The 27,044-nt window shown below is 42.7% G+C and overlaps 1 protein-coding gene across 1 annotated transcript in view; it reads right to left on the bottom strand.

The window, feature by feature from the left end:
- SLC6A6 (solute carrier family 6 member 6) overlaps nt 1-27,044 on the bottom strand; it is a 64,335-nt gene that overhangs the window by 22,672 nt on the left and 14,619 nt on the right. Inside the window, exons 2-4 of the mRNA XM_063426288.1 lie at nt 8,849-9,085; nt 2,886-3,020; nt 861-1,095 (exon numbers count right to left, since the gene is read on the bottom strand). Of these exons, the coding sequence (XP_063282358.1) occupies nt 861-1,095; nt 2,886-3,020; nt 8,849-9,077 (599 nt within the window). The 5' untranslated portion in view covers nt 9,078-9,085. The remainder of the gene's footprint in view (nt 1-860; nt 1,096-2,885; nt 3,021-8,848; nt 9,086-27,044) is intronic.

Here is a 27,044-nt window from a genome sequence, read left to right as displayed (position 1 = left end):
ATACACTAAAACTGCTTCATTAAGCTAAAGTTGTTTAGGTGACAATAGTGTTCCTTTAACTATCAGGCTTATTTACTGAAGTGAATTTCAAATTTTAGTGTTAAACCATACAAGCTGGAAATTCTCTAATTTAAATATGATTTCTGTTTGGCTACTCTGGTCTTAAATTTGAAATTCTATTTAAAGTCTCACTTTGGTAAATAACCTTGTCTGTTTGAAGAATATCCGGCACAACCAGCACTGTGTCCATCAGGAGACTAACAAGGCATTGCCTTAGGTGGCACTTTACAGGGGGTGGCAACAAAATAACAATATTAACAATATATGGTCAGGAATACATGTTAGTGAATGAGATAGGAAAGGGTGGCACACAAGAAGAGGTGGGTCTTGAACAGTAAGTTGTCTGGCCTTCACTAGATTAGTGGGGTGCCTGAGTTTAGTCATGCCTATGGCAAAACAAAAAATCAAAAAACTAGCACGACACAGAGTTTTGAGTGCAACAATTAATAATAATTTTCCCTATTTTGAAAGTCATATAGACATTCAGACAAAAATACACAGACCTATAGATAGAGACAGAGACAGACAAACCCACAGATCGGTGGTCAGACACACAGAGATGGAGACAGACCCTGACAGATTTATTCAAGAAAATGTGACTTTTTCAGAAATGCAAAGTGAATTCAAAGTAAATTTCAAATTTCAGGCCAAAACAGCTGCATAAAAAAAACAGTTAACTGGAAACAAATATAGTTTGTCTATTTTGGTCTACAGTTTGAATTTCATCTTGAATTCACTTATAATCCCCGACAATTCACACTTTAGAGAAATCCTTGACCAAAGAGTGGAACATTTCTTACTCCCAGAATTCTGTCACGGGGGAGGTGAAGTTGGTGTTGTTGAGGGCCAGCCACATGGTCCTGTTTTTCCTGAATGTGTCCTCCACGCAATTCTCTGTGTTCCAGATCTGGTGGCATACTGCCCATGGCAGCTGGCTCTGGAATGACTGGAGCAGGTAGTACACTCCCCATGCCAGAATAACGATGTAGTAAACATTCAGGAGGGACACAATGACAATAGAAGCATAGCCAATCCCTAGTAAAAAGAAACATGTCACCTTTGGGAACTGAGAACAACATCACATTGAATTCTTTGCAGTGAACATGTACATCAAATTCATGTGCCTTTTTAAACAAAAAATATTTTGAAATGTGAATAAAACTCATTATTGTAAATAAAGGTCATTATTGTAAAAATGGTCACCATTTAAAACCGCAATCGCTAACCCCAAATGGCAGTGGACTACATTTCCCATGATGCTCGGCTAGCTCTGTGGATGCATAAACATCTGTAATGCCAAAGTTGGCTATCACTGGTTTACACAGTTAGGCTAAAAGAAGTTGTGTTTAAGGAGTCTATCATTGTTAGCAACTCTGTACACAAAATTAAGTGGTTTGTTTATGAATTGTTGTATCTGAGGCTGCATGATCTCATTAGACTGAAATGACTCTACTGATCCCAAGTGTCAAATTTGCCTAAATCGAAACTTCCTTTTATTTTTGACAGCAACAGTTATTCAGATTTTTTTTTTTTTTTTTCAAAAAAATGTATTGTAGAGGAAAGAATTCTACTCATCATATAATGTGCAGGATACGTTTGTGCTATTCACATTAGCAATAGGTTCACCTTACGTTCAATCTATTCCTGTTTCTAGGCTGGTTCACTTCAATATCCTTGGCTCATTTTGGAAAAAGGGGGGGGGGGGGGGGGAGACTACTTTATTTCTCTTGTGTGCCTCAGATATTCATTGATTTTTTTTTTACTCCCCTCCAGGATGGAGAGTGTGTTATTTCAACACCAGCTGATAGGAGGCAGCTGCAGATATGTGAGACCCTAGAATAAGTACCACGTTGGCACAGAATGATACTGCCACATCACAGCGTACGTCACAGGTAATAGAATAATATCAGTACTTTCCCCAGCTGAACGTTTAACACTTTAAATTGTCATGTGTTCACATTGCACTTACAAGGGCAGTAAAGCTATATGGCAAAGTACTCTTTATTCCAGTGTGTTCATTTAGAAGACAAAATTAATTTACCTGCAAAGCTGGTAATTGAGGGTACAGAACATCTTATGCTTAAGTAGGTGAACTGGAAACACTCTCCAACTTGGCTATTTACGCCTACAATTTGCCATTGTCTTCTGAATTCTCTACAATTCCTGGTTTAATGAGTTAGGCCCCTGGTCTTGTATCTTAAAGGGACATTATTGGCACTACAGCTGCTTCATTTAATTGAAGTAGTTGTGGTGTCTAGAGTCCCCTGTCAACCTTCCATTTAGCATTAATCCATTTTTATTTATTTAATGCTAAACAAAAGTCCCCAGCAACCCATTCCCTCTGTGCTGCTAATGTTAATGAAGGAGCATTAGCGGTAGCAGCAGTGGGTGATTATGATTGGCTGACTTTCTTCAGCGCTCAAGGGGGGTATACATTGGTATAAATCTACAACTTTGCTGAATATTTGAGTTCTCAAAAGTTTTTGTTTAGTGTACATATTCACAGATCTCTTTTTTATTACATTCAAGAAATTTATATTAAAATTATCTGCCTGAATTGCTATCAGCAATACGGGACTGCACTGGTTATAGTACCAGGAGTGCCCTAGTTTTTTTCCTACCTTAAGTACTCAAACAATTTTAGAACAGTTTGACTACTCACCTAGGGGCCACGAGGCGCCTGTTCAACAGAAAGTCACAAGCTCTCTGTCTCTCCTGTATCTGTAGAGCCTAGTTTCTCCACCCATTTTACCAAAGGCTTGGGAGTGTGCCAATAGGTGACTGACTGGCCAAAAAAAAAAAAGAATTATTGTGAGTGACTTTACCTGTAAAGATGGGACATATCTTCTCCCAGCAGGTGATTCCCCCTTCAGAGGTAAATTGTCCCAAAGCAACTTCTAAAAAGAACACTGGCAAGCCTCCTCCGAATAGGAAGATAAAGTATGGAATAAGGAAAGCACCTTAGAGGGGGGGGGAAAAAAAGAGAGAAAAAGATTAGAAGAAAAAAACGGAATAATGGATATTACATGCACAGGCTCCAGTTTTGTTTTTATGAGGTGGTTAACCTGAAAAAAAACATAAACTAATTCTAAAAGGTCACATTCTAAAAGATGACAAATCGACACATAATAAAATAAATATGCATTCGTAGTCCATACTTTGTCTTATGTTTTAAAGAAAACTAGAGCAGATATGATGAACAGATCAACTAGAGCAGATGCTATAAAGATCGATTTACTTAATCCATAAATATATAATTAGGTACAGAGTAGGAAACATAGTCACAAGTGTCTCACTGACAGCTGGCTTACCTCAGCGGATGAAGAGCTTTTCAGGGTCTGCTGAATTTACGCTGATGCATTACTGTCTCTAAAGTGTTTCCATTTCTGAACAAATAGTTTATTTGCTCACATTTGGAGAGCCAGCTTTAGGATGATGCAAGGAAAAGTTTAAAGGACCACTTATAGGCACCCAGACCACTTCAGCTTTATGAAGTGGTCTGGGTGCCAGGTCCATCTAGGATTAACCCTGCCTGCTCTAAACCTAGCAGTTTCAGAGAAACTGCTATGTTTACAAATGGGTTAATCCAGCCTCTAGTGGCTGTCTCATTGACAGCCGCTAGAGGCGCTTCCGCGCTTCTCACTGTGATTTTCACAGTCAAAAGACACCAGCGTCCAGAGGAAAGCATTGAGAATGCTTTCCTATGAGACTGGCTGAATGCACGCGCGGCTCTTTTGCCGCGCATGCGCATTCAGCCAATGACGGCAGAAGAAGGAGGAGATTCCCCAGCGCCGATGGTAGAAAAGGTAGGAATTTAACCCCTTCCTCACCCTGGAGCCCGGCGGGAGGGGGACCCAGAGGGTGAGGGGGACCAAAGGACCCTATAGAGCCAGGAAAGCTAGTATGTTTTCCTGGCACTATAGTGGTCCTTTAACCCCTTAAGGACACATGACATGTCTGACATGTCATGATTCCCTTTTATTCCAGAAGTTTGGTCCTTAAGGGGTTAATAAAACATTTCAGGTAAGTAACATGCCAAAGCAGCATGCAAAATGCTGACCTCAAAGAATTCTGAAGCTCTACTTGGATAAAGGATTTAGTCCCAAAATTTTCAGTAGGACAAGTTGTGGGAGATGAGGCAAGGCTAAACTGAGTTGATGTGTTTCCCAGAAGTGGGAAAGAGTTTTTAAAGATTTTTTGTTTTTTTATCCACAAGAATTCAAAATATCTCGAAAGCGTCATAAAAGGAAAGGTCACTCTGTAAGAATAGGCATCCCTGGACAAATCCAGTAGGTGATATTTGAAGGCAGAGCTATGTTTCCAGAGATTTGTAGCTCACAATGAATGTATTTTGAAAAGGCCCTAGGATTGAAGACTTCATACCCCAGCAGTTAGGGGTAAATGAAGGAGGAGTGTGCAGGGGAGCAGTGAGACACAGATATCATAACTGTGCTTCAATCAGGCTGCGTCACCCACCCCAGTGCCAGCACAATAAGATCATGAAGAACTAAAACTTGCACTGTCATTGCACAGGTTTTATTTTAATTAATAATTAATTTTTTTCTATTTTTCTTTCTTTTCTTTTATTTATTTATTTATTTTCATTTATCTTTATTATTATTTTTTTTATACATTAGAAAAACTAGGAACTTTCTCTTAAGGAAGTACGGTCCCTGGCAGTCTTTAGCAATGGAAGGAGTATGAGCAAAGTTCCATTTTAGTTGCTAAGCTAATTTACCCACAATCCATCTGCAGATATCATGGACAGAGGAGAACAAAATGTCGGCACTTTCATGTGCATAACTGGTGCAATATATAAATATAAATAGTAGTAAGGGGAGTATAGGCATTTAGACACAAGAGACATGAGTAAAGAAACACTGAAAGAAATACAATGCATTAAAGAGCTGCTTTAAAGTCTACCGTGTGTGTCAGTGAGGGGGGAGTGTGAGCGTGAGTGTGTTCTTTGTATTTCCCCAAACTTTGCTTCTTCCATACATAGACGAAATGAAGAAGAAACCGTTCACTCAAAACTGAAAACACACATATGGTTAAATAGTTCCATGCTAATTCCACCCAATTTTGGGATGTATGCAGTGGACATGAGACTGGCATGACCCGTCTGTGACAAACATTGCTTAACTTTTGATGCCCAAAATGGCCTTCCCACAAAAGACACACCTCCCAACATTTCTAACTGACAAAGAAGGACACTATAGTAATTTCATTTAACTGAATTAGTTATATTTCCTGGAGTCTTCTGGTGCAGCCCCTCTATTCGGTGATACACCCTTTTCAAGCAGTTTTAACTCTAAATAGGAGACCCTGGCTACCCACAGCCTGGCCCCCCGATGGAAGTATGGCTAAAGCACACTTTCTTCTAGCCAAACCAATTCACACCAGTGATGGGCACTGTGATAGGCTGAAATCTGTCAGCTGACACTCTCTCCACCAATCACAGCTTGCTGCTCAGGTTAATGCATCCTCATTAGGTCAAGTAGCACAGAGTTGGATGGGCTGCTGGGATCTCTCGTTTAGCATTAAAACATTAAAAATAGTTTAGCACTGAATGGAAGGATAGCACTAGGGGATTCCAGTCACTAATTGCTTAATTGCATTGAACTGGCTATACAGTGCCTACAGGGCCGGATTAACATAGGGGCTGATGGAGCTGCAGCTCCAGGCCCAGGCCCATGGAATAGGCCCATTTAAAAAAAAAAAAAAAAAATTTTTTTTTTTTTTTTTTTTTTTTTACACACACTACTCTTAGGTTTGCCACCCGACTGGTATTTTACTGGCACAGCCAGTATTTGAGGCTGCCTGGCCATGCCAGTATTGTAGTAATATCGGCAATACAAATGCAGGTATTTTTCTCAGAATAAATGGAGATTACTCTGCAATACCAGCACCGGCCAGTAGGAGTCACTGTGTGTGGAGCGAGGCAGGGATAGGAAATTACAGCATATCTCTGCCTCTCTCTACTACTCACTGATCCGTGGGGGAGCAGCAACACAGCACAGAGTCCAGACAGCAGCTCTACAGCTCAGGTAAGTGAGGGATGGGGGGAAAGGCAGCAGGGACACATGGGGACACTGAGACACTAGGGGACACATGTGGACACTGAGACACTAGGGGACATATGGGGACACTGAGACACTAGGGGACACAGACACTAGGGGACACATGGGGACACAGACACTAGGACACACTGAGACACTAGGACACATGGGGACACAGACACTGGGAGACCTGGAAACACTGAGACACTTGGGGACACTGGAAAACATGGGGGCACTGAGACACTAGGGGACACTGGGACACATGGGGATGCTGAGACATATGGGGACGCTGTGAGACATAGCGACATTGGGAGACACTGAGACATTGGGACACGGAGACACTATGTCCCCATTTCTCCCAGTGTCCCCATGTCCCCCATCCAGTGTCGCTAGTGTCTCGGTGTCCCCATGTCTCTGTGTGCCTAGTGTCCCCATGTTTCCCAGTGTCCCTATATGTCCCAGTGTCCCCATGTCTATGTCCACAACTGTCCTAACGTCTCCCAGTGTCCCCAAGTGTCTGTCTCCCAGCCAGTGTCCCCTAGTCTCCCAGTGTCCCCTAGTCTCCCAGTGTCTGTGTTCCCATGTCTCTGTCCCTAGTGTCTAAGTGTCCCCAAATGTTTCAGTTTCCCCATGTCTCCCAGTGTCTGTGTTCCTAGTGTCTCAGTGTGCCAAGTGTCCCCATGTCTCCCAGTGTCCCTATATGTCCCAGTGTCCCTATGTATATGTCCAATACTGCCCCCATGTCTCCCAGTATCCCCAAGTGTCTGTCTCCCAGCCAGTGTCCCCTAGTCTCCCAGTGTCCCCTAGTCTCCCAGTGTCTGTGTTCCCATGTCGCTGTGTCCCTAGTGTCTTAGTGTCCCCATGTCTCCCAGTGTCTGTGTCCCTAGGGTCTTAGTGTCCCCATGTCTCCCAGTGTCTGTGTCCCTAGTGTCTCAGTGTCCCCATTTCTCCCAGTTTCCCTAAATGTCTCTGTGTCCCCATGTCTCTGTGTCCCCATGTCTCTCAGTGTCCCTGCGTCTCTCAGTGTCCCCGCGTCTCTCAGTGTCCCCAGTATCCTAGTGACATGGGGACACACTGAGACATGGGGACACTGGGAGACTGGGTGACATGGGGACACTGACACTGTGATACACTGGGTGACTTGCGAGACTGAGACACTGGGAGCAATCCATCTATACAGCAGAATCAAACTGTGAGTAGTTTGTTGGTGATTTTACAGAATTTTCTCTGATGTCACTCCTTGTGATTATACAAATGATTAAGGCTGGTATTTTTTTTCAAGAAAGGTGGCAACCCTAACTACTCTTCACATACTCTTGCTTAAAGGAGCACTATATGGTCAGGAACACAATCATGTATTTCTGACCCTATTATGTTAAAATCACCACCCTGGCCCCTTCTTGGCTCCCTAAGTATAGTAAAATATGCTGCTGGGTCTGCATCTTAACTGACTGTCTGCTGACATTATCAGAAGTGGTGGTCTGAGCAAATTACAATACTTCCCCATAGGATTGGCTGATACTGGGCAGATCAGTGGCAGAGCCAGCACAAGCTCAACATAGCCCTGGCCAATCAGCATCTCCTCATAAAGATAAATTTAATCAATGCATCTCTATGAGGAAAGTTCAGTGTCTGCATGCAGAGGGTGGAGACACTGAATGGCAGTACTGCACACTAGGCAGTACTGTCACAGGAAGCACCTCTAGCAGCCATCTAAGGAGTGGCCAGTGGAGTTATTTTCTCTGAAAAGACAGTGTTTATTGCAAAAGGCCTGAATGGAATGATTCTACTTACCAGAACAAATACAATAAGCTGTAGTTGTTCTGGTGACTATAGTGTCCCTTTAAGTTTGGAAGCTTAAGAGGGATGTATGGGAACAAAACTTGTGTGGACTGGCTGACAATAAAATTAGTTTAGGTAATGCAGACGTTGGTCTCTCTAACACTGTGGCATGTCCCCTTTCTTTTACACTTACTACATACACCTTTTCTCTGTCCCAGACTATATACCAGGAACTTCTGCCTGCTAGTAAGAAGGTAATGAGAGAAGTGGACCAGCGAGTGCTAGGGGACAGTCCTTAGAAAGCATGGAGTGAGCGCATCATTAGACGCATTTATGTCAAGCTCAGGGTGCTGCCTGCATAGTATGCCCTTAGTTGGACAGCCTGCAGGATTGGCGGGCAGCCAGACATGTATTCATGCCAGGCTGTCATTCAAATTCTTTGGACAGACATGCCCCCTTTTTGGGCATGTTCTCCCCTTTTGGCAGGTCTGGTCACGTGATTCGCACCAGTGGCCCACCCTTTTACCCCGCCCATTGACTTCCTGCTTCACTGGACTCTACAATTATCCGTACTATAAATCAACTTTTAACTAACCAACTATATCACATTCTAGTAATCTCATCTTTACAGTCAGTGGTTTATGGATTTACTTGAAAGATGAAAGCATAAATTAGAGAGAGATTAGCATAGAGTATGTGTTTTCTTATAGCTGCATCCTATGAGTTTCCCTCTAGCACCATCTCCATCAGATACATGACGCTTGGGAGGTATGACTGATTTAGTGTTTTTGGTTGATAAAATTCCGTAATTAGGCCCATCATAATTGTCAGCACCAGGCCCAGTGTGCTCTTAATCCGGCCCTGAGTGCCTACAGTGTCCCTTTTAATCATGATTTACATTTTATTTATTTTTTTGCTTCCTTTTACATTGAGAAGTACATACTCACCTCCGCCGTTCTTATAGCAGAGGTACGGGAATCTCCAAACGTTCCCAAGGCCAATAAAGCCTCCAGCCACAGATAATAAAAAGTCGATTTTACTGGCCCATTTTTCCCTTTGAGGGGGCTTGCCATCAGCTTCATCTTCAGGCCTAGTCCCAGGGCTCTTTCCTGGGGAAGGTTTCAATATGTCCTTGTGGAAATCCTTCAAACACTGCAGTTTTTCTTTGTTGGACATCTTTAGAACTACAACACAATGATTAAAACACAAAAATCCAAGTTTTAGATAGCATAAGTAAGATAACATAAGACACAAGCACATAAACAGTGAAGTAGAAAATACTATGACAGAGGAAAACCAAATTCAAAAAGAAAGATGAAGAGAATCCTTCCATCCCCCCCCCCCCCCCCTTCCCCCACCCCCTCCTCCCGACTGACTTACAGGAGAAACAAAAAGAGTAAAAAGAGACACACTTATGATATGCTGTAAACATGACAAGTGAGATAAATAGGACAAAAGGACACCATCAGGTAATACTATGTCAGTGGCAGACAGGGGCAGAGCCAGCAGCTGTAGACTTGAATACAAGTAAGATTTTACTATATTTAGGGAGGCAAGGGGTGCCAGATGGTGGTTTCAACACTATAGGGTCAGGAATGCATGTTTGTGCTCCTGGCCCTATAGTGTACCTTTAAGGGAACAGCCAAGAAGATGCACTTAAAAAATGCTGTCAACATCTGAACAATATTTGTATGGATCTTTTCAAGTGAGCAACCTACATGGCCCCCATGTCTGCCATGCACAGTCAATGAGGAGAATAGTTGTGGCTGGTTATTTCTGCCTGTCCTACCGGACAGTTTTGGTATGAAAACTATTTCAGTGTAGTTTTGATATTCCATATTTTACCAGACAGCTTTGGTATGCAGGTATGCAGGCTTGGTTACAGGTTGTTTCCTTTACTGCCCTTCGCTATGCAATGGGATATGGATAAAAGGTATTGTTTTTTCCGACTACAGGGATTTAACGTTGAGGATGTTTATATTGCCTATAACTGATTTAAACCACTAATGGCTAAGAAAACACATTTCAAATGCATGGATTTAACAAGTCATGGATTCACAAACATTCATAACAGTCAGAGGATTAGTGCAGAGTAAATAACACATGCCTTTGTAATCCACTATTAAGATATAGAATTGCAAACAGATCATTAAAAATTTCATGCAAAAACATTAGCTTCCCATGAACATCATATTATCATGCTGATGATATCTTTACAATCATCAACATTCGGCATCTGTAGGGAAAGAATTAATCTCACTTGTTAAATATGACAATGTGAAACATTTGGAAAATAAATTGTGTGTTTTGGTTTCAGAAACACATTTAGAAATCCTGTCTACACATACACCCAGGGTTTGCACTGCTAGATAAGATCAACTGTGGGTTTTGCAAATGCATTCGCCCATAAGTTGCTTACATAGAGAAACTTGAGTGTGTTAGTTTGTGTGTCAGTGTGTAATTTGTTACTGTGTGTGTCTGTTACTGAGTGTTAGTTGTGTGTGTTTGTCAGTAAGTGTATGTTTTGTAAGTGCGTGTGTGTCTGTCAGTAAATGTGTCTGTTAGCTAGTGTGTATGCGTCTGTTCGTGAGAGTGTGTGTGTTTGTCAGTGAGTGTTTATGTGGGTCTGTCACTATGATTGTGTGTATGTGTATGTATGTGTATATCTGTGTGTGTCTGCATGTTTGTGTGTGGGTCTGTATGAGTATCTCTTGGTCTGCATGGGTATCTGTTTGTCTGTATGTGTATCTGAATGTTTGTCATTAAAGGACCACTATAGTGCATTGTCATTAAAGGAACACTTGTGTGTCAGTGTGTATGTGTTACTGTGTGTGTGTGTCTGTTACTGAGTGTTAGTTGTGTGTGTTTGTCAGTGAGTGTATATTTTGTAAGTGTGTGTGTGTGTCTGTCAGTAAATGTGTCTGTTAGCTAGTGTGTATGCGTCTGTTCGTGAGAGTGTGTGTGTTTGTCAGTGAGTGTGTATGTGGGTCTGTCACTATGAGTGTGTGTGTGTGTCTGTGTGTGCATGTATGTGTATATCTGTGTGTGTCTGCATGTGTGTGTGTATCTGAATGTTTGTCATTAAAGGACCACTATAGTGCCAGGAAAACAAACTTGTTTTCCTAGCTCTATATAGTCCTTAGCTCCCCCCCACCCTTGTGGCCCCCCTCCCGCTGGGCTGAAGGGGTTAAAACCCCTTCAGCACTTGCCTTTCTCCAGCGCCGGGCTCCCTTGGCACTGGGGATCTCTCCGCCCCTCAGCTCCGAATGCGCGCATTCAAACCGCCTATAGGAAAGCATTACTCAATGCGTTCCTATGGACGTCCAGCGTCTTCTCACTGTGATTTTCACAGTGAGAATCGCAGAAGCATCTCTAGCGGCTGTCAATGAGACAGTCCCATGTATCGTGTGTACGCCACTGTTAAGGTATATAGTTTATACTTGGTATAGAGCATCTTGTCCTGGTTTGCAAGATGGCGGCAGTCCGACCTCACCAGCCTTAGACACACCGCCTTGGGCTAAAGCCATCGCAGCAGGGGAGTCTTCCCAGCCTGACAGAGCTCTAGCTGACGTCTAAACTTACCTGGTAGGCGAGATTGAGCGGTCCACCAGTGTCCTGAGAGCGGAGATCCACGCTCTGGGAATACGGATGGCTAGAGTGAAGAAACAGCTAGAGACCACGACTGAGACGCACAACGCAGCTATTACCCGGATAAATGATCTGTTGGCCCGAGTTCACGCTGCTGACTTGGCGCTGGAGGATATGGGCAACTGCACCAGGCGCAACAACATGCACATCTGACCTCATGGTGAGCATATTTCAGCCAGTAGTCCCGGGAATCCCGCAAGACGTGTGGTATGTGGAGAGGGAACACCGAGCGCTCCGAGCCAGGAGCAGAATACCCAAGGGATGTTATCGTGAGGTTCCTGCATTTCCCAACAAGAGAAGCGGTGATGCAGAGGGCGCAGGAGGGCCCCATCTTTCATTAGGGTGCAGCTCTTTCGCTATACCAAGACCTGGCGCCCCTCACGTTGCAGCAACGGTGGGAATAGAAGTTGATCAGAGGTTCTTCAGTATGCCTGGGGCTATCCATTTAAGTTGATGGTTTTTTATCCCGCAGCCTTTCTCAGTTCCTTGGGGCTCCAAGTGCCGAGCACCCTTCCATCCATGGGAGCTGAAACCACTGATTTATCACTGCTGCCAAGAGAGTGGTTCCAGGACAGAGAATGATTGGAGAAGCCGTGATGGAGCCTGGTGAAGGTAGAGGGGCTTGGCAGGGACTCTCTCTTTATGGGGTGGCGACTTAAGAGGCCTTGGGGGGGGGGGATTGATGGAGGCCAAGTTTTTTTTTTTTTTTCTGACCGGCTCTCACGGTTGGTGCAGGAGCATAATATATTCAGCTAGGATTGTATGCCCTTTTCCCCCTGGGACGCTTATTTGGCGTTAATGTCCCCCATTTCTGAGGTCGTATTGGCTGTTCTCTCACAATAGGCCCTTGTTTAGGCTAATACCTGACAGGCCTTGGCCTACTGGAGCCCCTCCCGAGAGCGAGATATTCCCGCGGACCCAAGAAGGGGACTCCTAGCACCGAGGGGGGGGTTCCGCTTGATTGTTGTGGGAGCGGGGCGGGGCGGGCCGGGCCTGCCACCGTATATGAATATAATTGTTTTTGAGTTTTGAAGTTTATGATTCACATTGCTCATGTTATAGTAGCTGGCGGTATGGTTGATCCCACAGTGTGCATTCTGCTTTGAAGAGAGGGGAGTTTTGGGTCGGGTGGGAGGTATATCGCGGAAGCAACTATATTAGCAACTATATAAGCAACTATATAAGGGAAAAGAGAAATTATAAATATTGTACACAAAAATCAAACACACAAAAAAGAATTGCAAAATTGCACTGTTCATGCAAGGGGAAACAGGAATCTGGATAATTACTTAATGTCACAAATGAGTCGCTGTAAATAATTAATGCAAAGGGTTCAAAGCAATTATCAATGTTTTTCTTAGTCGATTTACTACTTTCAGGCAGTACATTTTGAAATGGGTGAAATGCCTTTTAGTTCCTGTTAGACCAGAAATGTAAGTCTGGAAATGTAATGCAGATATTGGTAATAAGTCAGTTGGATCTGATCCATGCTTACGGTTTTCTGGGAGGCCCTACGCTCTAGTACTTTTGCAGGTGGAATAGCTAGTGCCGGGCTGAGGACGGGAATTTCTCCTTCAGTCCTTATTAGCATAATTGCTCCCCCCCCGGGATGGGATCATGTAGGTATAGGGACAGGTGTTTCCCTGGTACCCCCGCAAAAATGTGTTATACAATTGGTATTGATTGTTATGGTGGAATAGGTGGTTCTGTCTCTGTCAATGGATTAGCATCTCCCGCACGATACTTCGAGGCTGGAGGTGCTGACTCATGCACCCCATAGAGGTCTGGCAATTGGCAAGTCCAGACGACTGGCATGACTGCTTTGTGCTACCTCTCTTCTGTTTCTTTGCACTTCCTCTACTTTCTCTTTTTCTGGTTGCTGAGGGGCGTGGGGGTCAGGGGGTGGTGGGGGGGGGGGCACCCAGATGCAGGGAGACAGGGGGGAATTTGAAAGCCCTTACATTTTTTATTCCTCCATTGGAAGCCGACGTTAGCTTTTTGACTTATTGACTATAATGACATTACAGGTTATATTATTGTACTATCACTGAGACTCTAACTATCACAGGGCAGGGGGAGCCAAACAAATTGGTCCATAAGTTTCTACAGCACACCGTCTGGAGGGCACATCACCCCACAGATGTTGACTATAGTTTCTACTCACACATAGATTATTTTCTAGCTAACAATCACTATTTGGCCGTGTTGTCGGTTCTGAAATTGGATCAATCGCTTGGTCGGACAATGCTGATATATCCATCAAGTTAAGCAATCTGTGCACGGCCTCGCCATGGTCCTGGAAGCCGAACGCATCTTTGCTGCGTGACCCTACGATCGTGTCGGCGACATAAAAGACCGTGCCACGGATGTCCTACCCAACTGAAAGCGGTACGATTATCTATTAGAGACCTCCTGGTGAAAGATAAACCCAGGAATATCTTCTGGTCCAAGAGGACTTTCTACGAGAAGGCCAATAAAATGAATACAATCCTAGCGAGATCTCTGCGGCCAAAACCAAGACAGACACACATAACGAGTATTAGACATAGAGACGGGACATTACAAACCAATCTGAGGGACATTGCGGCAGTATTTACAGAGTTCTATAAAAAATTTTACAATCACACCCCAAAGGGCCTTCACGAAGACGACAGGCACATTGGCACTTCTTTCCAAATTAAAATTACCTAAACTACATCCAGAAGCCGTAGAGATACTTAGCAATAGGATCACTAGTGAGGAGATCGATATTGCGATTTGGAACTTACAAGGGAACAAGGCCCCGGGTCCGGATGGATTTGATGGCGGCTACTATAAAATGTTTCGTGAAGATCTGACCCCTAGGCTCGAACTGCTTTTTAACGATTTTAGGGAGGGCGGGACCCCCGATAGGGAAATGTTCTTTGCTACGATAGTCTTGATACCAAAGCCAGACAAAGATTCTTTATTGCCGGAGAACTACTGCCCCATTCCACTTATCAATCATGACTCGAAGATATTGGCTAAGGTTCTAGCAAACAGGCTGAACCTCTTCTTAACCAAATTAATCAATGCCGACCAAGTGGGTTTCAACCTGGGTGCCAATTATTTGAGAACACACTCAGAAATATAGACAAGATTTGGAGACAAGTTACCGTCAAGACTCCTTCCTTCCTGGTCTCCCTTGATGCCGAAAAAGCGATTGATGGGGTCAAATGGTCCTGTCTCTCTGGTCTCCTTACTGTTCTGGGCTTCCCCCATCTTATCGCGCCATGATTCGAGCAATGTACAGTAATGTGACATCACAGGTTCGAATCGCAGGAGCCCCGGCAGTACCCTTCAGGTTGGGAAAAGGTACGCTGCAGGGATGCCCGCTCTCCCCTCTGCTATTTGTATTATCTCTTGAACCCCTCCTACAAGCTATCCACGAACACCCAGACATTCACGGAGGGGATATATGTATAATAGCTGGGTTATGAGCATTTTTGGAAATCTTTCCTTAGCACGGAATTTTTTTTTTGTACCAGAGTCGAGGTAATTTTCAGGCCTATCTTTTCTTTCCTCTATTTTCAACTAAATAAAAAAAAAAAAAATAACACCTAATGTATTTACTAAGAGTACAGTTAACAGAGTGAGTGAAAAAGTTTATGGCACGGATTATAGACATACTGTTACTTAATTTGGCTGAAACGCCGCACAATATGTCTTGTACCATTACCTTCTCATTGTTTGTACCATTTGAACAGTGAACACATGTAACCTGTATCACTTTGTTATTTCTTGACCAAAAATAAAGAAATGAGAAAAAAAAAAAACTATCAGTGAACATAAGACAGGACTTTAAAGTATAGTGAACAATGAGGAACAGGAACCAGAGTATGATAGCCTGAATGACCGCAGCATTGCTAGGTTCTTGAAACACCTGGGGCTGCTTGATCCCAAAGTAAAATTTGAGAGATGGGGATATGTCATTTTATACCCCTGGCTTTCTATTTGATGTCCCCTCTCTACTCATGAACAGCATGCAGCTGATGCTCACCACATCTCAATGAATGCATAGCCTGGAACAAGCACATACTGCATAGCCCAGGTATTCAATGTGATCCCATAGCGCTACCTAAATAAAGAAATGTAGAAGGGCATGCAGCAAAATTCTGTTACCCAGCTCCCCACAATCATCTAGGGGGCACCACCCTCTTACACTAAGGGCCTGATGGAACATCACACATATTACCTTTCTTTGAGAAGCAGCTGACTAATGTAAAAGTAAAAATAAAAAAAAAAACACTAATATCCTCCTGACCTTCTCAAGTGTAGAGATCCAGAGCTTAGGACCCCAAAGCCCCCCTCTTAGCAACCTCTTTGCTGAATTACACTAACAATGAAGATAAAGTGTAAGAAAGAGAGACATATGTAAACTATTAGTCACACATTAAATACATTAACAGAGTAAGTATATTGTGTGGATACGTAGTAGGTGGAAAGGACAGAAAGAAAATAGTTTTTTATTGTTGTTTTTTTTTCATTGCAAGACTTGGACACAAGCGGTCGGGCAATTTCGGGAGTCCCAAACCGAACAAACCCATGAATGGTGCCCCTGGCTCATAGGTAGCGTTTGTTCCCTGGGTTTGTGAGAACAAACCTACCAAACGGCGCTCTCCTAGCTAGTCGGGGAAAAGAAGCAGGCGTTCTCGAAGTTGATCGGCGTTCGGGAAGTCAGGTGTCCGATTTGGAGTTCCAGACACTGGACAACCAAGTCCTGCTGCCTCTGTTCGTGTGCCAAAGTTGCCACATGGGAAGAGCGCTAATTCCTGTGGTGTTCTTTGAACTTAATGAGCCAGGGGGGTGGTTGGTGTTCGGTAGGTTTATCTACCGAACCAAAAAATAACGAATAAGAAACAAAGTATGTAGTTTTCTTCACAAGAGAGTTGGTGACACTAAATGAAGATGGTTTGGAAATTAAATGTTTCAAGGGAATATTTGAGACTGAATGGGGAGAGTTTTCATGTGTGTTTTTTTTATTTATTTTTTTAATAAACTTAATCAGCTGATGCCAGAAAATTGAGAAAGGATAAATGAACATTTACAATCATCCCTGCACCTAATACACTAAGAGTTCTGGCACTTCTTGAGACTAGTGTTACCTACCCGACTGTGAGCCTTTTCAAAGGGACACTATAAGCATCAAAACAGTGTTTTTTGATGTATAGACATCCCCCTCCAATAGAACTCCTTGAATCTGTCATTTAGTTGTTAAGTCACTTTGTTTATGCAGCTGTAGCCTCACCTCTCCTGGGAAAAACTCACACCGCATTCTTACACAGTTCCTGAAAAAGATACATTTTCTGGCCTCCTTTATTACACTGCGTGTTTAATATATAAGTTCTTATATCCTTCTCTGTTAGTTGCTTTCTAGAGCATGCAACAGTCCCCTGTGTGTGTTTAAAGTTTAGTTAACAGATAAGCATATAATAACATCTAAAGTAAACACACTGTGCTGTAAGATGTTACCACATTGTAACCTTTTTTCTTTTCATGGAGCCTGTGTGAATCACAGCCGGGGAGGTGTGACTAGGACTGCACAAACTGTTAATTAACTCCTAACTGGCAGATAACTGAGTAGTGAACACTTGACTAAAGTCATTTTAATGCTTACAATGTCCCTTTTTTTTTTTTATTCTTTTTTTTTGTTGTACAGGAGGGTACAAGATATCAACAGACGCCACAACAGCGTATTGCAGGGTTAACTTACATTAGGTAGTGGCATGAGAATTTGCACATTTTTATAATTTTAACCAGCTTAAGTAGACGGTTATACTTGCAGCGTAAAAGTAATTAAAACAAGTGAGAACGATTAATGCTTAACAATTTTGTATTAACTACGTTAGTGTCAGTATGGTGTGCAATCATGTTTTTGTGTTTCAGGGCTATGGTATGTGTTGACCAGGTATGATACAGGCTGCTATGTAGTATCCTGCTCGACTGTCCCATGGCATGAGTGTCTGCATGTTGTGTAAAGTTAAGGTAAATAACGCCATTGGGACTGCACAATGCTCATCTCTATTCATATTCTGGCATGTAAAGGTATATAAGGCATTAGAATATATGCTACAATAGACAGCTAGTCACTGATTAAGCTTGCTAAGTGTATCTACTAGCAGGTAGGTTGGCGCAACGCAAGGTATTGTATGTTGGTCACAGTTCAGCAGGGACACATGTTGCGAGGTAGGTATCTGGGCTGTAGGTTGTTGTCAGCGGTAATAACGTCCCTGAGGGTGCCTAACGTATAGGCTGGAGCCCAGCACCGTAAGCCGTTTAATTCATCCCCCTCAGCCTATGCCCACCGGTTGTACAGACCTGTCCATCTTGGGGGTGACCTGCCCGGGGACATCATTGGCCCGATGTCGGGGCTGAGTGTGGAGCTTTGTGTGTGCTTGGTCATGAGGCCTCCATGGTGCCCCTAGAGGTAAGCCCTTTTGCGGGTGTGAGGCATGGGAGTGTGGCTGACCCCTCTTGAGCTGTGGTGCCGATCGCTCCCGGTTTCCAGCTGGGTCCAGTCTTCGAGAGCGGTGTTGCTGGGGAGATTCCTGCTTTTGCTGTGAGGCTGGGATGGGCTTTGGCACTCGGAGAGGTGTTCTTGAGTGTCGTCGGGGTCGGGCTCCGGTTAGCCAGGGGCTTCTCTGGGCTTGTGGGCGTTGGGCTGACTTCCGCGTGGAGCAAGCCTTGCGTCTGTATGGCAGTACCGCAGCTTTCTTTGCCAGTTGTTCGTGTTTCGCATGAGTGGGTAGCCGGTGTGCCCGGAGTTTCAGGCGGAGCCAGAATGCTTGCCAGAACTTTTCAAAGGAGGCCTCGATGGGCTCAATCTCCCGATCACTCCTTGGATTTGTATGAGCTCGTGAGGGGTGCTTGTCATCCGCCTTCTTTGGAGGCCATGCGGCTCCAGGGTTTTTGCTCCAACTTGTTGGCCCTGCTGAGGTGAGGTCACACCCTGTAGGGACCGGGATATCACCTGCCGGTCCAAGGGGGGGGGGGGGACCGGTTCCTGTGGCCGCTTGGAGCCCGGGATCAGGAGATTGGCCGCCTCCCCCAACACCCAGGTCGTCGACCGTAATAGGCCGCAAGCTGTAACGCTGTGTGCTTCCATCGGGTTACCCAGATTCAAGCTTAGGGAGTAGTCGAGGGTGTTTAGGGTGACCCTCTGGTTGCCTAGGGTCGGTTTTCTCCAAGTTTGCCTTAGTTTTTCAGGCAGTTTAGTTTAGTTTAGCAGGAGCTTGTGACAAACGCGTCTAGCCATCTTGGCTGTCAGGCCCTGCCCCTACAGTGTCCATTTTATCTTTTTTTATTTTTTTATTGTAAATATTCCTTACATAATACAATAAAATTGAGTGTCCAACTTGGAGTCCGCTTTTTAAGGGAAACCTTACTGCCTGAATAATAAAATGAATAAATAGAAATCACTGTTTTGTAGATATACCCCAAATGAAAAGATGCATGCATTTAATTGTGCATCTTTTCAGTGGGGGTATATCGAAAACAGCTCCCCCATTCTGACCCAGCCCAAACTTTCTATAGCTGTCCAATTTCAGACTTACCAATGCAGCACAATGTAAAGATTGTGTAAGGCAGGTGCTCTGGGCAATTGATGCCTCTTGAGTTTATCTTCACTGAACAACCAGGAAGTAACAGGACCTGTTGTCTGCAACAAGGTTAACTTTTATAAAAGTGCCAATTTCTAATCATAACTGTACATTTTGTAAAATGAAAAAAAAAAAGAGGACACACTCTTCACACAGAAAGTACTTCAGAAAGCTGACGTGCTTTAGGAGTCTAAAGTGTCTCTTTGAGTCTAAATTTTATTCAGAACATAATTCTAAAATTGTTTCATACATAGGCAGTGTTTTATAAATATTTTCTTTTTAACTACACATTTCACAATTGACGGATCTGATTTCATACTTTGAAATTCATCAGAAAAAAATCTTGACACTCATGTTGCATGTTTAGCTAAAACCAAGTTGAAACATCATATCTCTTGCAGGATGTGGTACACAGCACATAAAAAAGGAAGTTTAAATATAACGCTTTAGTTACAGCCACATGTAGCTTAAAATTCTAAAATGTTTGTTCATGTTTACACTACATAAGCACTGGTTTACCCAGGAAACCGATCGATCGATCGATCGAAGAAAGAGTTACAAAGGTCTGTCTTTGCTAACAACATGTACATACAGAGGTTCCGTTGTTCTACTAACAGAATGTAATAATATACTTGTAGTTTGAGAAGCAATATTAAAATTCAAGCAAACCTTCTGGAGCCTGACAGAAGGTGGAAAGTTTTGACGTGCCCCCAGTTGCACAAAGTTGTCTATGTCTGAACTAAGATGAGGGAGGTAGGAGAGTAAAACCAAATATACCTGGTTTTTACTTTTGTATTTAGTTCTGTATCACAGATTCTGTAGTTACAACGATGTGTGCTTCCTGACTTCAAGTCATAATAAGAGTCACTAGAGAGAGACATAATATGGATATTTAGCACATACATGCAGCTATTTTGCAGACAAAGGCCACTTTGCACATGTTCCTGTCTGGTAGCTTATTAAGATGAAGGGGGCTCCCTGATAGCAGCAATGAGCTCCACAGCAAAAAGCTTCTCTGTCCCCTGAGCACCCCACGCACATTGCACTCTGTGTCTCATACTTTCATCCATAATTGTCATCAATGAAGAGAGTGTAAGCCCCTGTCCTATACTTGTTCTCTTCTTGCAACAAGATAACCAGTCTTGGCCCAACAATGACTCACGCCTGCTGAATTCCTAATTCTAGCTTTATAGTTTTATGTTTGTTTTGTTTTTTGTTTGTTTTTTATCTCTGTTTCATTCCTATGATTTTTAATGGAAATTACACATGCTAGAATTGATATATATATATTATTATTTTTTTGTATTTTTTTTTATATCGATAAACTGTTTCTCAAAGGACCACTATAGGCACCCAGACCACTTCAGCTTAATGAAGTGGTCTGGGTGCCAGGTCCATCTAGGGTTAATCCAGCATCTAGTGGCTGTCTCATTGACAGCCGCTAGAGGCGCTTCTGCGCTTCTCACTGTGATTTTCACAGTAAGAAGACGCCAGCGTCCATAGGAAAGCATTGAGAATGAGGGAGCCTGGCGCTGGAGAAAGGTAAGATTTGAACCCCTTCCTCCCACTTCAGCCCGGCGGGAGGGGTTAAGGCCATGAGGGTGGGGGGGGACCTATTAACACTATTGTGCAGGAAAACTAGTTTGTTTTCCTGGCACTATAGTGGACCTTTAAGTGAGTCCTAATTCATAATTTGTGCCTTAACGTAATGTGGTACGGTAATATATCTTACCTTAAAAGTCAATATTACAAAAGGTACTGGTTATAGACATCAGAGACTGGTTGATGCATATCAAGGTCTTCCGTCTTTGTAATGAGAAATAATTTTACCACGCAAAAAGTCTCAGACATTTTTCAAAAAAATATATGATTTATGTGATCTTCTATTTAACATGACCTCCTGCACTGAAAACAGTGTATCAAGCGGATATCAACAGATTCATCGTACGCAGGTTTCAGTATCCTAATATTTTCTATAAGTGTCCACTCTTCCTAACTGATGTTTTCACTCTTAACCGATTTGTGTATTAAATGGGCTAGAAAGTTTCCCTAATCTCCTCTATATGGACATCTCCATACAACATTTTGAGACCAATATACCCTTTTTAAAGATCAGCTAATGGATACAGAGAGTTTTAACTGAAGAGGGGATTTATTCAATTTAAACATTTTGACTAAACTCTAAATTGCAGTTAATGAAAACCAAATTGCAACATTTAGGCTAAATAAACTGTGATTATAGCTGTGATTTACTTTCTAGTTCGTTACAATTTGGTATTTAGTGAATGTATTTTGTATTGTTTCCACACTTACAACAAAAATGTAATTTCTCATTACATGACCATTCAAATCTTTGGAAATTTGATATTTGTTATCAAAGGAATTAGAGAGATTGGGGAACAACTTCCTTATTGTCATCTCTCTGTTACATTAGATATTTCAGTACTTTATCAACATATTCCCCCTCTCAGGAGACTCTCTTTTTATGGTACATGGGAAATGAGAACTAAAGAGAACACTTTTGTTGGAAAATTGGAAATAAACTTATGGGGCCTGTCAGGAAAGTATCCAGCCATGTATTATGAAAAATAGACATTTATTAAAGAAGATACAAGCAACATTGTACAAAGGACAACTACACCTCAGTCCCCTTCAAAGTAGCATCTTGGGACCTCACACAGTTCTCCCAGCTTCTCCTCCACTGTTAAAAATACTGAAAAATCCTTTGTTGGAATCTCCATCAGCTGCTTCGTCGTATCTACCTGAATCTCATTGACGGTCTGAAATCTCTTCCCTTTAAACAGATTCTCGACCATCTTTGAAGCATTTGTGCCACACTCGTATTTGCGGCGGACTCATTGCATCATCCCCGAAAAGCTTCTGAATCATCCAAATAGTTTCTGCGTAGGAATATTCAAGTTTAATGCAGATGCAGATTTGTTGCTCTACCCGCTCAGCCGCTTTGAATGCGCGCAGCCATACAGTACACATGCTCACTCAATGGTGTCTAGCACTCCCGCTGATTAGTACAGTGTAGTAGTCGTTCACACATGCGCACACATGAGACCGTATAAGCTTTGAGACCTCTTCATCTCCGTAAAGTGGTCTTTATGCAGTGACCATGCCATTTCTCTCCTGCAATGTAAAACATTGCTATCTTGGTGTTTCAGTAATAATTGCATTATGGGGCAAAACAAACCTCCAGTGGCTATCACCTTAACAGCCACTAGATTGTGCTTCCTTATTCAAAACCGAGTCAAATTTGTTTCTTGATGTTCAATGTCCTCACGAATGGCACGAAGACATTGAATGTACTTTCAGTACAAGGCAGCTTAGATGCTTCTCACAGAGAAGTATTGGATTTAGTTCTTCTCTATGGCAAGCACTTGACTGGTAGAGTGCAGCGCTTGCTGCGCCTGTGCTTTTCATGATAAGTCATCAAGCATGATAACGAAACAGGAGGCCGGTGGTGCTGCTGGAAAGACTGTGTCTCAGCACTGGAAATAAAGATGAGAAAGGCTAAGTAATTTTTTTTTTTAAATGAAAAGGGTGGGGGGCTATGGTAACAATGAAGCAGGTAACATATTAAATAAAACCAAAAGTTGGCCCCATATTTTCCTTTCAATTTAATTTTGGTAAAGAACATATGACAACTTTTGTGGTCTTTCAAAATGTGCCGAATGTATATTGAATTACTTGCAAAGCCAGAATTATCCTGGTACTTGTTAACTGTATGAATAGCAGACTTTTTTATTTTTATCTCAAAGCCCGCTTTATGTTTAAGACAAAGGGAAGGTAAAAGAAGTCCATAAAAAAAGTGTGTAAGGAATAAGTTTGCGCAATAGGGAATCTACTACTGATAAAGTAGTATTATAAAAATGCAGCAACCTAGCAGGAGTTCGGATGTAAATAACCTCCAAGTAATCAAAATAAAGGGATAATAGGGATATCAGGAGAAAATATATGCAACAAAGTCACCTTGAAGATTAGAAAGACGGTACCTCCCGTGGTTATGGACTTCTTTTTAAAAAAACAATTGTGAGTTTTATACTTCTACACATACTTTACAAAGGACTTTTTTACAATATTGCACTAGGTTCTTGCTTTTATGTATTCTAGATGAAGCTGTTCCTGTATACAAGTACAAGTTTGCTGATTACAATATATTTTGCTTGACCACCTGGTGTTTTATGCATGCTCTAGCTGCTCACTGGTCTTATTTGCATTTCTTCATATACTTTTGTGTACATATTGGTATACTTCACATATTATCTGTTTAAGTAGATTTCTCTGGTTGCTACTTTCTAAACGGCTTTGCGCACCTACATTTTTTTTTTTATTTTTTTTTTAAAGAAGTCCATAACCAGGTACAGTCTCTCTAATCTTCAAGGTGACTTTGTTGCATATAATTTCTCCTGATATCCCTACATACAAACACATTGTTATGCTACCTAGGAATGATTCAGCAAGCCTCAACATTAGTCATAACCTGTGTGTCTGATAAAAATTTACAAGGACAAGCAACATTGAAATGTAACGATAACTCTAAAAGCATATGATAAGGTGTGGACAGATTGGGAAAAGTACTAAGCTAACAAGCATCCTATTGCTTAAGCTTTTCCCCATCTGTCTTTGAGTACTGAGTACTGATACAGCTCAGCATAGGTGGACCTCTATGGGTGGAACGTTAAAGATAATTCTTTAGTTAATTAGTTGGTTCTGACTTGTCTGTCAGGACCAAAAACATCTTTACTCTTAAGTTTGCTGAGCTGATATTTGCAGTTTGTTATGTTTATGTTCTATTTGCTTTGTTTTTACCTCTTTACCTTTTTCTTAGTTTAAAGTGTAGGATATATTGCTTAAAGGGACACTGTAGGCAACCAGACCACTTCAGCTAATTGGAGTTGTCTGGGTGCAGTGTCCCTTTTGCACTTAGTGCTGCAATGTTAAACATTGCAGTTGCAGAGAAACTGCAATGTTTACATTGCAGCTCGAAGTCTGCCCACAGTGGCTGTCTGCCAGACAGTCACTAGAGGGCTTCTGCGAATTGGAACGGATCTATGGTCCGGCATCTGATGCTGGATGTCCTCATGCTTTGCATGAGGACCTCCTGTCTCAGATTTTTTCCCCCATAGGAAAGCATTGATTCCATGGTTTCCTATGGGGAGGTCTAATGCATACACAGCATTTGCAGCGCATGTGCATTAGCACCTGCTTGTCGGAGGGGGCAGAGTGTCAGCCCAGTGCCGAGGGACGTCAGTGCTGAAGTAAGTAAACACCAATAACAACTCTTTAATTACCGGGAGGGGGGCGCAAGGGAGGGCTAAGGCAGAGGGAGCTATAGTGCCAGGAATAACAGCTTTGTATTATTGGCACCATAGTATCCCTTTAATAAATATATATTTTCATTTTTTACTTTTCTGTACTTTTTATTTGTTTTAATTTTTTTCAACCTACAGGAACAAATATTAATAAAGATCCAAATTGTAAAAAGTAAAGAAAATACAGAAAAACACAACATACAGACCGTATTTAAATTAATTTTATTGGCTGGGGATGGCGCGCGGGGGCGGGCCCCCGCTGCCCGGGCGGGCACCTGGGAGGGGGTCTTACCCTGCCCTACACACACCCCTAGTCCCCTGCTCCCTGCTCTTTCCCAGCCCGTTAGACTGCCCACCACAATGGCCCTAGTACCGAAGCACACTCAGTACACCCCCGGCTCGGACACTAACCTTACACCACCCAGAACGAATCTCGACCCCTAGCAACTGCACCTGCGCGGACGAGGGGACCATAGGACCTTAGATGGATCCGAATTAGAGGCTAAGCCACAACTGGGAGCCCATCAAGCATAAAGGGGAGCCACAGATGGCACACACCCTGAGATTGAATGGGGATATAGGAGGCACAAGGGGTCCCGTAGCCAGCCCGACGGACGCTCGATCGACAGATGACCTAGACGGGATGCACCGTGGATAGTGGGGGGGGGAAGGAGGGTGACGGATACGCCAACCTGTACGCGACAATCACTGAGACAGGGCCGTAACACACAGACACTATCGGAGAAATGACCACTAGTGGCCCCGGACATATAGTGACCCACTCGGAACAAGGCCGTTACCCCTTGGGATTATTTGACCGGATGCAGGGGCACCCCTGAACATATGCCATAAGTGCTTAACCGGGCACTAGGCAGACAAAGGAAGACACTCAACGAGTAATGCAGTCACACGCTACGCGACCTATAGTAGAACACCGAACCACCGGTGCCACTGTCAGCGAAGCTTGTTCAGACGCTAGCGGTAAACGATGAGGTCTTGCATAATGTTAAGACTCTCGGAAATATGAAGTTCCGTCTATTGTATTGTCACACGTACGCTACCCTAGGACAAAATGCTGATCAGCCGTAAAATACAGATTGTCCAGCATTGAGTCACATGCTCCCAGATCTGGGAAACACCTGGATAGCGTACTGGTCCACTGACATACTCTCACCCTCCTACCCCCTCACTTACCCTGGTCCCCATTTACCTGCCATTGGATCGGATCCCTTACTGGCAGTCACCACACCCGACCTGTTGTGATCTGCATTTATATATAGCAGACAGCATTCTAGTAAGACCGCTATAGACTACTTGACTTTTCTTAACCTGCTTTCTGGCCAACACAGTTGTTTAGTTATGGTTTAATTTGTAAGGAACTGCGATTAGCCTTACTACTGTTCCTCATTTTCTGATCTCTGGTCCATTGACTTGGTAAACACTGGCCATGGTTTAGCTTATTGTTACTGACTACATGTCTCTCCACTTTGACGCATACGCTGATACTGTACGAAGGACGTGAAGCTTGATTAGTATTTGTTTACCCATGTACTATGGTTTTGCAACAATGTCTCTGTTCAAATGTCATGTAACTTTCTGCAACGATGGCAAATAAACAGAAATTAAATATAAAAATTAATTTTATTTACAAAAAACAAAACGTGCAAACACTGTGTTCCCGTCTACTATAAAAAAAATGCAAATCTAGTACTGATAAAAAGATAAAAGGACTGATATAAATACAACACAGCTGATGCTGTTGAGAACAATTCTAAGCCTACTTTTTAATTTGTTTATCAACAAAGTGTGACCCATGGACACAGTATTTCCATAGTTGCAAATTTAGAATTTGCAGAATTAGAACCCATGTGCTTCCAATGCAGTTTAAAGAGCCACTAAATAGTTATATTTATTGGTTAGACCGCTAACTATTTCACTTACTATGGAGATAAAATTAACCTAACCAAAGCAGGGTGCTGCCAGATTGGATTGTGAATATGTCATTCCAATATGGAAAGATATGGAATAGACAGTTCAAAGTGTTTTGTAACCAATGTGGCGTGGGGAGCATTAATTTCCACTCTCTCACCTGAAGAATTTAGCAGTGCCCCAGAGGCCAAGCAATCAGCTTTCAATTGCCTCTAGGGCAAATTGTGCAGGTTCACAGATCTATAAAAACAACTCGCAAGGGGAGGTCATACCTTCTAGGCAGTCAGGCTGACAAAGAATACACGCTACTTAAGGAACATATATATCCTCTTATCCGGCATCATAAAAAAGTGGGAATCTGTGAAACTGGACTACTGCATATCTGTAATGGTAGACAGACCAGCCAGACATAATTCTATAACAGTAAATTATCTTCAGAGTGAGAATTATAAGGAAACTGAAGTTTATAGATGACTGCTGGCTTCAAGTAGCACTTCTAACATGACTCTAGCAGAAGATTCTATGTAAGCTAATTTTACACCTGCATCCATCATCAAAGCCCCTGAGGCTCAATTAAGACATCAATGATGTTTCTACAACACACAAATAATCTGACACCAGCTACAGAA

The sequence above is a fragment of the Pelobates fuscus genome, chromosome 7, assembly GCF_036172605.1.
Source record: "Pelobates fuscus isolate aPelFus1 chromosome 7, aPelFus1.pri, whole genome shotgun sequence".
NCBI classification, from domain to species: Eukaryota; Metazoa; Chordata; class Amphibia; order Anura; family Pelobatidae; genus Pelobates; species Pelobates fuscus.
Note: the sequence above shows the minus strand (reverse complement) of the source record. Positions and strands in the feature narration are given on the sequence as shown.